Genomic DNA, 13,782 nt, shown 5'->3' with positions numbered 1-13,782 from the left:
ACTCTATTTATCGACATAACACCAAATTTTATCGAACCACGATAGCAAGATAGTCACTTTTTCTGGTGTTATCGTGACGTGTCTGTCTCCTATTACTCGACATGGTCCGAATTTGTGGAAGCATGCTGTGCGAGGTGTCTATTGATTACATTCTATTGATCACTTTCCTTCTTGGATGAATGCTTGAGATATATATAACTGTACCTGATGCTGAGGACTCATGCTTTAAACAATAACGAATTTGTAATTTCTGTATAAAACGATTTCACTATATGAGCATGATGTGGCTAAAAACGAGCAATGTGAATGTTTTCCCCCCATATGTTAGACAAAGTATCTTGCAGGAATGCTGTCTTCTGTAATTTTTTTCACTCATTGTGATGAGTCTTGAGAGCCTTTGTGTTGAGGTTGGCGTGTACTAGTATCTCAAGATTTATGAACACCTTATGTTAAAAAGGCAGCTCGTTTAAATGCAATTTTTTTTAAATGGCAAAGACGTGTGGAATGGGTTGTGTCTTTACATCTATTGCTCAAATTATATGAAAATGACTTGTATACAGTATTCCACTCGCTACAAGCTCCTCTTTTTCAATGATCCTTAGCCATTAGTAGAGAAATGTCAGGACAACAAGACAGGAAAGAAATCATCATCAGTTGCTCTGACAAACAAATAGCTGACACAAGTGCAAACATTTTTATTTTGCAGGGTGCAATTCTTTTTTTTTTGTCAGCGTTCTTGAGAGGCCACGGTAAACTACCTTGTTAGGAGGTGTTAATTTGGCTTAGACTCGTCCTTTTGTCAAAGAGTCTGACAACAGACTTAATTAGAAATCCAGCATGCAAATGAGTTCAAATTGGGCTAAGCATGGGGGAGGATCGGAACTAAGGGAAACAAGTCAAATAAATATTTTGACTTCTCTTTTAATACAAATGTAGCTCTGCTCATTTTAATAAATTCATATTTGGAGATGCCATGGGCTGTTGTAGGTATACTCCGTTTCATTTCATTTGCCTTTCCTGATTTGGGTTTTGGAGCTTAGTAGCGTCTTGACTTTAGTCAAAAGGTAATTGTAGCGCTATTATCCTGTCCCTCAATTAATTTACTACACTTCTTATCCTGTTTAGATTATTTACCTCCAGTACCTTACCATTTTATCATGTTAAGAAAAGGACAATTTTTAAAAAAATTGTAAAATATTAATCTTGTGCAAACAGTGCACATGAAGAGTTTGTTTTCAAAACGAGACAGGCATTTTTTTCAGATTTACGAAACTCTCGCCAAAATTATCCATTCGGAGCTGGATAATTTTGGCGCGAGTTTCGTAAATCTGAAAAAAAATGCCTATGTCTCGTTTTGAAAACAAACTCTTCACATATACTAATGAAGTAAATTCAAAGGACTTTTTTTTCAGTGCATTGACAGTCATATATGGAATATTGAAAACCTTCCTGCAAGAGGCATTTGCAGCTCATTTGCATATGATCCATTTTCCTCTTTCACAAGTCATTGGTAATGAGGACGCATGAATTCATGAAAGGGCCAAGACTAATATGACTCATATGTTGCAACATTAATCATTAACTCTTGAGTGCAAGTTTCAAATGGGCAATCAAATTCTTACATCTGAGTGTCTATTTCTAAATCTTTTTTTTTTTAAATCACAGATTCTAGTTTCCCAATGTCCTAACTTTCCTATTGTATTTTGATAAACCACACAGGGAAAACCATTTGGATGATGCTTTATGAAAAGCAACTTTATTTATCCATTGAATAACACCTCCATGGAGACAATTTTTACAAGGTACATCACATTCTAAAGTCCACAAATACTGTACAATGGAAACGACTTAAATACACAGTGGAGGGGGGAATCCCTTCTTTATTTTTATTTTATTATTTTTTTTAAAGAAAATGGATTTAAAATATGACATGCTTGTTCAAAATCAACAATCACTATGCATGTTTCTGCTCAGATATGAGAAAGGGGTTGGCCTGGGAAAATAACGTTGTGCAGCTTGCTTGGGGGGGAAGCAACATTAAGCTTTGGCACCTTTAGAGAAAAGAGAAAAAACAAAAAGACATTAACAAGGAATGGAGAGCACTCAGTTATATTTAGTTGAAATAAATTACAGTCTTAGGGGCTTGTGTAGAATGCGTAATAACCCATGCCTTTTGGGTTGTCCTTATTGTAATCCTCAGTGGTCAAGTCTTCACACTTGATGGTTGGAGAGTTCTCGGTACTGGAGCCCCCAGGGGACATTCTACGCCTCTTGCACACCATGGAGTACACGCTGGAATCGTTAGAATCCACTGATTTCAGTGATTGAGAAGTCTCGATCCAGGTGGTTGCCGACGATGTGGTTTCCTCAGGCAGCTTGTCTTTCGTGGCTCCCAGCTGATCCTCCGGAAAGGCCGGTGGGCTTGGGCGAGGGGACCAGGGCAAGCCTGTTGTCATCTTGCGCTGGTAGGAGCTTCTGGTGCCCCAGCCTGCAGCCATGGAGGCAAAGGCCGAATCAGGGTAGTAGCTAAGGGCGTGGGACGTCTGTAGGGACAGAGGTTTGATGCCGTAGGACAGCAGACTACTGGTGGAATAGTCATTCTCATAGGACAGGTCCAGCTTGTTGGAGCCTGGCTGCTGGACCGGGGGGACAAACCAGCGCTGAGCCGAGGCGGAAGCAGTAGCCTCCTCGCTCTGCGGGGACAGGAGGCTGTTGGTTTGAGGCACGGCCCGTTCACTGCTGTAGAAGCGGTTCTGCGGCAAGTTGTTGACAAACTGGTCCTGAAAGAAAGGCTGCATGGCATAGCGAGCCCCGGGCACGATTTGGGTTGATCGCGGAGAGTCTGTAGGTGATGGAGTCAACCTGTCACTCTCTGGGGCCGTGTACATTCTGTTCAAATGAAGAAAAGGTTCTCAATAAACATTTCAGCCCTGGATCAAATGGAAAGCTACCACAACTGCGGGAAACCTACGAGTCATAATTATCCCGAAAGCCTTTTGCAAATGGATTGTGGTCAATCTTCAGCTGGGTGATCTGGAGGGGGAAAAAAAATGATAAATCAGAGATGTCATTACAGAAGTGTATTAAGAGAGAGAGAGAGAGAGGCACAACAAAATGAAGCAATGAAGTCTTTTTAATTCTGAAACCTTTTTACATTCTTGGCCTCAATTATCTAAATTTCAAGAGAAAAATAAGAAACTCATATCTCCATAGGGTTAGAGGCCTGAACCAGATGAGATTGCTTTGTTGCCTTTTGCTGAATAGGAAAGTGAAGCTTATCATGTTAAAAGGTAAGGTGTAGCACCTTATAACATGATGGACCCCCCCCCCACCCGCTTGTGTGACAATTGATGTTCCATTATCCATTCTTATTGCAAACACATAATAATTGAAATGATTACATCTGTGTTCTGGTAGGCAGTGACCGCTATGAACTGATTTTCAGGAAAAGTGAAGGTTTGAGTTCGGGCCTCGTTGCTCATGTCTTCCACTCCATCCTCCGTCACCTCAACAATGTGGAGCCGTGGTTGGTATTTGTGAAGAGATTGCAAGACAATCATCTGCAAAAGGAAATGCATGACGCTTTGATGCAACACTAACAACAACACCAAAATGGTTTTGCATGCAATAAAATTGCTGCTTGGCCTGATAAAAATACTAATAAAAAACAGATCACTCACACATTACTGTATTTACAAATAAGTCTATCTATAGAAAACAGTTATAATTAATAACTACACAAAAAATAAAAATGTAAATAATAATAATAATAAATGGGACGGAAATAACATCTAACCTGTGTGTTATTATTGTTGGCCCCTTTGTTGTTTGTCAGCTTCAACTTTCCAAAAGAGATTTCTTGCCTCATCCAGTGAGCGCCAGTGTTTGGGGATTCGGGATGAACATACATTTTGTTGCCTGTAAAATTGAAATCATGTAATTTTACATGCATTCAAAAAAATTGTGCAATGCAGTATTTAATAAAGGAAAACAACAGTACAGTGTCTCACCACGTAAATGATTTGAGGTGAAAGTATCCTAAAGTGCAACGTCTTCCTGTGCTGGCCATTTACGTTTATTGCAAATGTGTTTCAAATTAGATTAAAATTGAAAAAGGCCTTCGTTTCATTTAATTAGTATTAGGATCCAATATTTGTAGTTTAACGCATTGATTCATTCGTATATAATTTCAAAACAACCAAAACACATAATTCAAATGCAATTTGATCAAATGAGGTAAAATGGTCAGAAAGATATTAGGAATAAGAACATTTAAGTTTTAATACATCCGTCATTTCGTTCGATTACCACCGGCTTTTTTTTCAACACGTCATCCAATAATTTTTAATTTCTTCTTCTGAAAATTTGTTTTGCTCAGCTTTTGGAGTCCAAAATTTCCGACCTAACATTCTCCGTCTCTCCCTCATCCAATTCTAACGAAATCTCCATTTTTTGATATTTCATCACACCTTGCATATTATTGTCCGCTTTGCCGCAAGTGACCCACTTCCCCCCTTGAAAGCGCCAGTGGTTGGGGTCGGCCAGAACAATTTCTACAAACACGTTGTAGTGGGCCGTGAGGTTCAGTCCGGTGATGTTGAAGCTCAGGAACGGGAACATCCGTCTGGGAAATGAAGAAAAATTTAAAAAAGCAAATTTACTCATTTATTATTTTTTGGCTCACGCCCCTCACAATTCGCTTAAAATTAATCTAGGAACGAAATTTAAATCGAACACGCGCAAATTTATGAATAAGAAAAACAAAGCCAGACTCAACCCGTGCGTTTATTTGTATTTGTGCGTAAAACGGGTCTTGTTCTTGTTAAGTGCTTACCTGCCCTGCTTGGTGATGATCATTTCGGTCTGGTGCCGGTGGAACTTGAGCCACAGAGGCCGGTTACAAAGATACACCTGCGCTCTCGGACCGGCGCCGGCGCCCGGACCGCCCAGAGACATAGAGCTGATGCCCGCGCCCGGGTAAGACGGGTACAAGCAGCCGGGACCCTGACCGAACTGGTAGCCTGCGCTGCCGAACTGTCCCCGGCCGCTGCATACTGACGGGGAGGAAAAGCCGGCAGGCGGCAGAACGGATCCGTAGTGGAGGGAAGCCGGGTACCTGGACCCGGTGGTGCCCGTGTACACCGAGCCTGTTTGGCTCGCGTATGGGAAGAGGGAACACGGACTCGACATTTCGGAACTCGCCTGAGAAGACGAGATGAAGTAGCGATCGGAACCGAGTTCGTCTAAGCCGTACCGCCGCCCGCCGGTCAGCTGGTCCTCCGCCAGCACTGGGGAGTCTTTCCTCCCAACGGGGCCGGCTTTAGCGAACGTGTCCCCCTCAGCGTCAGCCATCATCCCGCTCCCCTGCACGGCCGCCAGGTATTTCTTGGGAGCACTGTTGGACTCCGGCTCGGCCTGGTCCACTTCTTGATAATCGAGTTGCGACGGCGGCCTGGGGCTGTTGTTGCCACTATCAGAAGAGGAGAGGTTGTAAAAAGTCTTGGGGAGCGCGCTGGGGAGGATGTTCTCCAACTGCATCTTTCCACTGGGGTCAGTCTAGAGCCCAAAAGAGGCGGCCTTCTCGGGTCTGGCGACTTGCACGCCTCCCCCCCAGAATCAGTGATGGAAAGGGCCTGGGGGCTGGGGGACTCAAAACCGTTCGCCTGTTCTCCGATGGCTTTTCAGATCAGGTGACGGATTGGACATGATTGTCAGAGACTCTTATAAGATGGAGACCCCCGCACAAGCAAGTGCTTAGGAGCGTGAGGGGAGGAGCTTTTAGGGCGGCTTGGGGGGGGGGGGGGGCACCCGGGGCACCCGCCCTCCTCTTATAACCAATGGCTCAGCCGCTGCTGCTACTCGAATTCAATTACAAATTCCCTCCCGCCCCCTACTCTTTTAAACAGAAACACACTTGTCACGAGTGTCGCTGCGTTTCGTCTTTTTTTGCCTTCAAATCTCACCCAAAAATAACTAAAAGCACATCTGCAGAATGTTGACGGTGAGTCTTTCCACGCAGAACTCTCCTTAAACATTTCACGCCAAAAGACCCAATTCGAATCGGATTCAATGTAAAAATATTATTTATCGCATTTATTCTCAAATAGCTCCTCTAAATGTTCCGTGTCGACTTGGGGGCCGCCATGTCCACAAAATAAAGAAAAACAAAAAGAAGGAGGAAGGGGCGGGGGGAGAGCACATGCACCTGCTTTCCTTTAATTGCCCCCCGCCTCGTCAGAGTGTATCAGCGTTTGCTATAAATAATTCAATTGAAATAAACACTTCAAAAATGGATGTAAAAGAAACAATTTTTTTCGTGGAACAACATTACATTAAATACACACACAAGACGGATACATTCACATTTTCAGAAGTTAAATGTTTTTATTTTCTTCTACGTCATTAAAATACACTTTGGTGCAGAGACAGACGAGCGCGAGAGCGTTGGAAAAGTTAAACAGACTACTTTAACCCCCCCCTCAAAAACAAAAATAAACAGCACTCAATTACCCCAAAGTAGTACTATGTGAAGTTCAATCAATATTTATGAACAGCGTAATCTCCTCATCAATGTTTTCCTGACTCCTACAGTGTATTGCTATCTATCTATCTATCTATCTATCTATCTATCTATATCTATCTATCTATATCTATCTATCTATCTATCTATCTATCTATCTATCTATCTATCTATCTATCTATCTATCTATCTATCTATCTATCTATCTATCTATCTATATATCTATCTATCTATCTATCTATCTAGGAACAATAACAATTGAGAGCAAAAAAAAAAGGTAACTCAATCATGACAAACAAATTTCATGTATTTAAATAAAAGGACATTTTACTGAGTGGTGAAAGATACTGTAAAATAACGGACAATTGCGGCAGAATTTTAACCAATGAAATAATAAATACTGTTATCAACACCTAACCAAAGCGGCATGGCGGAGGCACGGTGACACACCAGTAAAACGTCAAACTCACAGTTCTGAGCACCGGGTTCGAATCCCGGCCCCAGCTGTGTGGAGTTAACAAGGCCTTGCTGTAGGCATTTTTTTTTCGCAGACAGTGACCTCGAGTGTTTATTTCCGGTGTACTGGTTCACATCCTTGACAGCAAGAGAGCACGTTGATCTTGACTGTTATCTCGCTTGCATCACCGTATCACTCTCGACCGAATTTAACTCCTGACAACATGTATGTGTGTCCATGTGTGAAGGAATAAAATAGAAGAAGGAGAAGAATTCGGGGAAAACGCGGAAACGAATCTGTGAAAAGATGAAGGAGATTCTCGGCTGGAGGCAGATTGGCTCGTGCCATCATCGGACAGTGAAACGGGCTGCTGGGCCTTCAGGGGACAGCAGCTAATTGTACAGCACACACCGTCTGTCAATCAATAACAAAAACACTCCCCAAACTGCAGGGGAACACCAAACATCGGAAAAAAAAAACCTTTCCCCTCAATATAAGATGTTGCTTATCTCTAACATAACCAGATGAATGTGTTTATTTTTCTCTTTTCAAGCAACCAATGCCTTAAATATTATACAAGAACACCCAAATAACTGAAAACAGCGACTCTCAATCTTTTTACACCAAGTACCACCTCACAAAGTACTCCGGTCTCCAAGTACCTTAAGTTTCATACAAACCAAGAAAGAGGAATTATTTTCAGAAATTTATTTATTCATTATTTATTTAAATTTATTCTTGTAAGCTACTTTAATATGCAATGTGCACGTGAATAATAGGAAAATAAAACGTATTGCGTACAAAAATTAATTCAATAATGTACTCTCAATAAAAAAACAAGAAAACAGTTAAATGCAAATGTGTTATATACTCAAAAGTTAAGAAAAAGGAATGTAGTCACAATGAAAATCCCTTTGTGGCTATTCTGTGATTAAGATCTTTATAAATAAACTTCACAATCTTACTGTACATGTTCAAATGATTATTCTTTAAAATGTACTCTAAATGAAAAGCAAAACAATAAAACAAACCGGAACTGCATGTGGTATTGAAACCTTCATGATATAATGTTTGATTGTATGGTATTTCATGTTTTAAATGTAAATCTTAGTTAGAGGTATACTTTAATTAAGTGATTCCTTCATGTACCACTGGGGGCGCACACATACCACTTGCAGAACTTGTACCACACTTTAGGTTTTGAAGCCTAAAAATAAAGCAGAACATTCATCATGCATCCATTTTCTGCTGTGTTTAACTTCATTTGGGTCACAAGTACCGAGGGTCCCGTCCCATCTGACTTTGGGTTAGAGGCAGAGTGGACCATGGACTGGTGACCAGTCACATAGCATGATGGAAAAATGTGTGTTGTCGTGGAAGAAATGGGACAAGTTATCAATACTAAGTCACTCAATGTAACAATTGCAACGGATAGCCAGTGATGAACTGACGGGGCAAAGCACTTACATCATTTTTATATATTGTATTGAGGGAGGGCTAACTCAGATAGAATGGCTAACTGCGTACTTGGCCTTGGTTTTCACCCTGCTCCAAAAAACAGATAGTTCAACGCTATTTCTCAAGAGTTAAGTACTAAATTGTTCTCTGCACTTCTCTTCAAAGATGTTTAAGGTAATATACTCTATTTAACCCAGCATGGATAAAACAGGAAATTGCAAGTACGAAACCACTGTCACACACAAGTTTGAGCCAAGATCGGTTGTCAGGACTTCAAATCCATGACACAGAACGAAAGCCTGCTCATGGCAGCGAAACCTGGGGATGGAGTGGGGGGGGGGGGGGCACGTGCCTTCCCACTTTTTCCACTAGTAACTATTTGCGACAAAAAGTGCCCTTGAAGTGGCCAAAATTCCCCTCGAAGCAGGTAATGGTTCCTGAAAATCTGTGATGGACTTGAGAATTAAAGGCTATACTGTGTACTAAGTACTTTTAAGACGTATTTGAAAGTGTTCAGTTTACAATCTATTTGTGTCACTTCTCAAGTTATTCAGGTTAACCTAATGCACAAAGTTTAAATTGAGACAACTGGACTGGTGTTTCTACAGTTTAAAATTTTAGCTTTGTAGTCTCTATTTTTGTCTGTGGTGGGTGTGTCCCCTTGGGTGGTCACAATATGGTGGTTGGCGAATGATCGATTTGGTATACTAAACCATCATTCACCCGCTTGTTGTTCACCATAGAATATGATCTATGTGGCAAAGTTGTTATTACATTGTCATAAGTGAACGGCAGGTGATGTCAAAAAGCCACTCATGTGTAAAGTCGGCCATTGCTCAGAATAAATCGTATTCAATCTAGAGCTTCTATTCTATTAAACAATGGTGATCCTTTCGGGTACGATCAACACTGATTCGTTACTCGGCTCTCAGGTACTTAATTGTAACATTTCTAGGTAAGTTTCATAAGTAAAAGTAATGCAAATATACCGGTTCTGATCCAAAGATGCACTGTATGCTTGAAACTAAATACACTGTATAATAATGCTCAAAGTTTTTACTTTATTCTCTGAACATGAGAGTATGAATGCTCAAAAGAAGAATTCAATATCTGTATGTGCATTACACAGCCAAAGTCCAGCATTTCGAACATAAGCTGTCACATACTTACTTAACGGCCCCCTCAATTATCAGCGCACACCGGATGAGTGATGTGACGTTAACATCTGGCTTTCATGACCTGCCTTTGCGATGTGTCCAGTAAAATTTGCTACTGTACCTACAAATTACTCAAAAACTGATCACGGTGCTCCACAAGATGGTCACCGAGCGACAACACGTTGTTTTTTACGACCGTGGTCTGAGTGGTATTTTCCAAATATGACCCCAAAGACTCTCTTGCCGCTTGAAAGCGAAAAAACTAAATAAATGTGATTTATAAGCCACCTATAAAGAAACTAATTCCAAATGAGGTGGATGTTTAAGTCCTCCTCATAAAGGAGCACCCACTTGTGACCTGTCAGCGTGTTTCTTGACCACCTATAAAAGTCCAAGTGGGTCTGGGATGACCCTCTCTGGCCCTGGGCCAGGGCCCGCGCGACAGGGGAAGGGAAGTCCCACCATATATTGTTGTCAGAGTAGATCATCAACAGAGCACATGAAAGGAATACATTCCAGGGTTTATGGGCGAAGGTGGCTGCTGAGGCCTTTGCTCAGGACAGAATTCATGTACCCCATTGCAAGGATTAATAACGCAAGTCTCATTAGAGATCCTCGCCACCGAGACCCCTGGAGGGTGGGGGTGCTGGCAAAAGAAGCAAGAGCAATGTGTGCCATGCCGGATCCCTGGTCCTCCGCAAATCATCACACCCGAGAACACTTTTATTGGAGCTAATTTATCTCGCGAGTTTATCAAAGATGTCCGTCTAGAGTTTTGGAGGATCCAGGCTTCAGAGGCACTGCAATGGCTCCCTATGTGTTTTTGGATCCGTTTTAAGGTTCTTACATTTATTTAGGAAACGGTTCATGGTATTGGCCCCTCGGATAAAGCAGATCTTGCTTTAGAATATCAGTTCTCGCACACCCTCCGGTCCTACTGTACTGGCCCTTGGGAAATACCCACAGTCAGGTCTAAGACTCAAGGTGAGGTGTGTTCCAAGTCTACGACCCTCGTCGGTGTGACAGCCAGAAGGCGTACAGATGGTTAGGTCGGTGAGATACATGATACACATTTGTCCCGTAAAGCACTTTGTCTGGCTTTTGATACGTACGAAAAGTGCAATATAAATAAAGGTTTAATTGATTGATTGATGGATAGCGCATTTCCATGTGTGTGAGTTTCTCGGTCATTCAAGTAAACCAAAGTCCTGAAATTATTGCCGCCCTTAAAGATAAAACATGATGGATTTCACTTTTGGTTCCATATTGCTTGAGCAAATTCTCTTATTATTAATTGTGTGGATACCATACCAGAACAGCATTGATACTGTATATGTACAGAAAAGGGGGCATATTACACAATTTAGGTATGAAAACAACAATACATGGGGGACTGACAGATGATTATGTGGGTGTGTCCGCTTAAAGGGCTAGTGTCATGAAATAGATGATTTTTAGTATGTTATTAATGAAAAAACGTCAGCCAATATGTGCCCGTGTGTTTTTTTTTTTTTTTTTTAACCACAAAACATGATTTTGACGTTTACAGCTTTTTGTAACTCCCGCCATGAAAATCCTATCGAGGGATTTGTTTTCGAGAAAAGCAGAAAGTGACATTAAGGACAGCGGTGCCCCCAAGTGGACTCGTTTGTTTCCATTAGTTTTACCTCGGGGAAGGTAGCTCGGTGTTCTTTCGTGTTAGCCAAAATGCTGGCTCATTGCATTGCTGGACATTGCTTGAACACTCGGGAGAATAGATTTACCTTTCATAAGTTTGCAAGAGACCCGGTTAATTGTGAAAAATGGATTGCACGGGTGCAGAGGACGAGACCTTCGTGGGTTCCGAATGACAGGTAGGTGTGTATACAGCTACTAAAAAAAAATAATAGCTTGGGGCGGACCACGTAATCGGTCTCTCATAACATAACAAAAGATCCGCGTACAAAATATGTTGATGTGCGCGTCGGACGGCGTCGGGCACCTGTGCGGACAGCGGTGAATCTGAAGAACCCAGCCAAGAATGCCTCACTCAGCTGCGTGCGCGCAATAATGCGCCCTGGCTCGATGGCGTTCAATGAGTACTGCATGAACAACCCCCTAAAAGCAGCACGGCTTTGCTCCATTATATGGCACCACGGCGCCGAAAATCAGCCACACCGGCTGAGGTGCCGTGTTCGGCGGACACGGCTTCCTTGAATGCTGCGCGTTGGGCTTTGTGGATGGGGGCAGCTCTGAAGAACCCAGCCGAGAATGCCTCACTCAGCTGCGTGCGCACAGTAAAGCACCCCGGCTCGACTGTGTTGTTCATCGCGTACTGCGGCGTCTATGAAACCCCCCTAAAGCAGGACGGCTCGGCTCCATTATATGCCACCACAGTGCCGAAAATCAGCCACACCGGCCGAGGCGCCGCATTCGGCGGTCACGGCTTCTGCGAAGGCTACGCGTCAGGGTTTGCGGACGGGGGCGGCTGAGAATGCGTCACTCAGCCGTGTGCGTGCATTAAAGCGCCTGGCTCGATTGTGTTGTTCATTGCTACTGTGGTATCTATGAACAACCCCCTAAAGCAGCACCGCTTGGCTCTGTCGTAAGCAACACCGGCCGGCTGCGATGAGCCACAATGGCTCATCTCCGCCGCAAAAGTGGATCGGACGGGTATGGGGTTTGGCCGTGATCGCATATCATCTGAATATGGCTCGAAACAATAGTCTAATATTGCCCCGGTAACTTCACTCGGTTGTGTGGTGTTCTCCTTTTCGAAAAGAGCTTCTGTGTCAGAAGGGGAGCGTTTGTCTCCCATAGTTAGGGTGCACCACGTGTTTTCATTGCCGAATGTCCGGGTGACGTCACGGATGGAGGATGCAGCCAATATGGCGACCACTTGGATATCGTAGAATGACACTTCTGCAACATTGTGCATGGATGACGCGCTCCCCGCTCACATTTATTTTTTCGTATAGACATTGAAGTGAATAATGTTATATGTATTTTTCATTACAATATCTGTTTTGGAATGTTTATAGGGATGACATGTGGGCTTTAATGTTCTCAAAACAATACCCCAAGGAACCTTCACTTGTCAAGCAAATATTTATTCAAATTGTTTTACAGCGCTTACATGCACCATAAACCACCATAACCATGCACCATAAACCATTAATATATACATTTAATTGAAAAACTGCATAAAATATGAACTGGTATTCATTGCGAATCACAATTTCTAAGCTGCAATTCATTTATTTACTCTGCATTTCAACTCAGTGCCAGCAACTTGGTTCTGAGGCACTATATTATTTGTGATTTAAACCACACAGGACATTTACCCTTGACCGCCTTAAATGTATATTATAGAATCTCTACCCAAAGAGAATAAAACTATGCAAAATATATTCATGTTTGATGTCTTTCGTTGTCTATTTTAGATTACATCCCGCCAGAGCAAATCATCATGAAATAGGAATCTTCTCAATCCTGCAACCAGTGAATGAGTAAGACCCATGGGAATGCTCTCTCTCTCTCTCTCTCTCTCTCTCTCTCTCTTCTCTCTCTCTCTCTCTCTCTCTCTCTCTCTCTCTCTCTCTCTCTCTATCTCTCACTCTCTCTCTCTCTCTCTCACTCACTCTCTCTCGTTCTCTCTCTCTCTGTATACGGGTAACATAGTGATAATCCACTGACAAAAAAGAAAAAAAAAACCAAACAAAACAAAAAAAAAAAATGAGATGCAACACAGCGGCATTCATGGAAATCGGATTGAAGCGATACTCTATGTATTTCAATCCCGAAGGCATGACAACATGATTTTTGGATTAGAAAGTGTCACCCAATACCTGTGGGGAAAAGCATCAGGAAGAGAGTACATATGGAGTCTTAGGCGTCTATATCATCCTTATATGAGTTTTCTATCTGCTCCCATACTTTGAGTACGTGATCCATACCATCAAAACAAATAGCAGCATGTTCTAAATAAACAACTTGACATTACGGCTGTGATATGCCCAGTCACAGGGGAAGTTAGGAATGATGTGTTAAGAAGTCAGATGAAAATTGAATTGAATGGTCGGCGACCCCAATTAAGCTAAGGCACCCATTTCAGAGGTGAAATAATTATGATCATGTCTCAATTTAATTACAAACGGATGTACTTAGTATAAAATCTGGCCTAGTTTTATTGATAGACATACCAATAGGAA

At 42.1% G+C, this 13,782-nt stretch overlaps 1 protein-coding gene across 3 annotated transcripts; it reads right to left on the bottom strand.

Moving 5' to 3' along the window:
• Positions 1-1,487: 1,487 nt before the first annotated feature.
• On the bottom strand, positions 1,488-6,176 carry LOC133502304 (eomesodermin-like). Of its 3 annotated transcripts, none has more exons than XM_061823074.1 (7): positions 4,835-6,176; positions 4,470-4,624; positions 3,797-3,918; positions 3,402-3,560; positions 2,972-3,033; positions 2,132-2,889; positions 1,488-2,051 (listed from the first exon to the last, which is right to left on the bottom strand). In XM_061823074.1, the coding sequence occupies exons 1-6, from the start codon at positions 5,536-5,538 to the stop codon at positions 2,136-2,138; spliced, it is 1,956 nt and encodes a 651-aa protein (XP_061679058.1). In that variant the 5' UTR covers positions 5,539-6,176; the 3' UTR covers positions 1,488-2,051; positions 2,132-2,135. The 3 variants fall into 3 exon arrangements, with proteins under 3 accessions (XP_061679058.1, XP_061678979.1, XP_061679136.1); XM_061823152.1 differs by having other exon boundaries at positions 1,489-2,051; positions 2,171-2,889; XM_061822995.1 differs by having other exon boundaries at positions 1,488-2,889.
• Between the last annotated feature and the right edge of the window lie 7,606 nt (positions 6,177-13,782).

This window comes from Syngnathoides biaculeatus, chromosome 1, assembly GCF_019802595.1.
Source record: "Syngnathoides biaculeatus isolate LvHL_M chromosome 1, ASM1980259v1, whole genome shotgun sequence".
Lineage (NCBI taxonomy): Eukaryota > Metazoa > Chordata > Actinopteri > Syngnathiformes > Syngnathidae > Syngnathoides > Syngnathoides biaculeatus.
Note: the sequence above shows the minus strand (reverse complement) of the source record. Positions and strands in the feature narration are given on the sequence as shown.

Coding starts and splice junctions, on each gene's coding strand:
- LOC133502304 (XM_061822995.1), bottom strand. CDS start 5,538: ATGCAGTTGGAGAACATCCTCCCCAGCGCGCTCCCCAAGACTTTTTAC. Junction 4,625..4,834: donor ATCATCACCAAGCAGGGCAG/GTAAGCACTTAA, acceptor TTCATTTCCCAG/ACGGATGTTCCCGTTCCTGA. Junction 3,034..3,401: donor CTGCCTACCAGAACACAGAT/GTAATCATTTCA, acceptor TTCCCCCTCCAG/ATCACCCAGCTGAAGATTGA.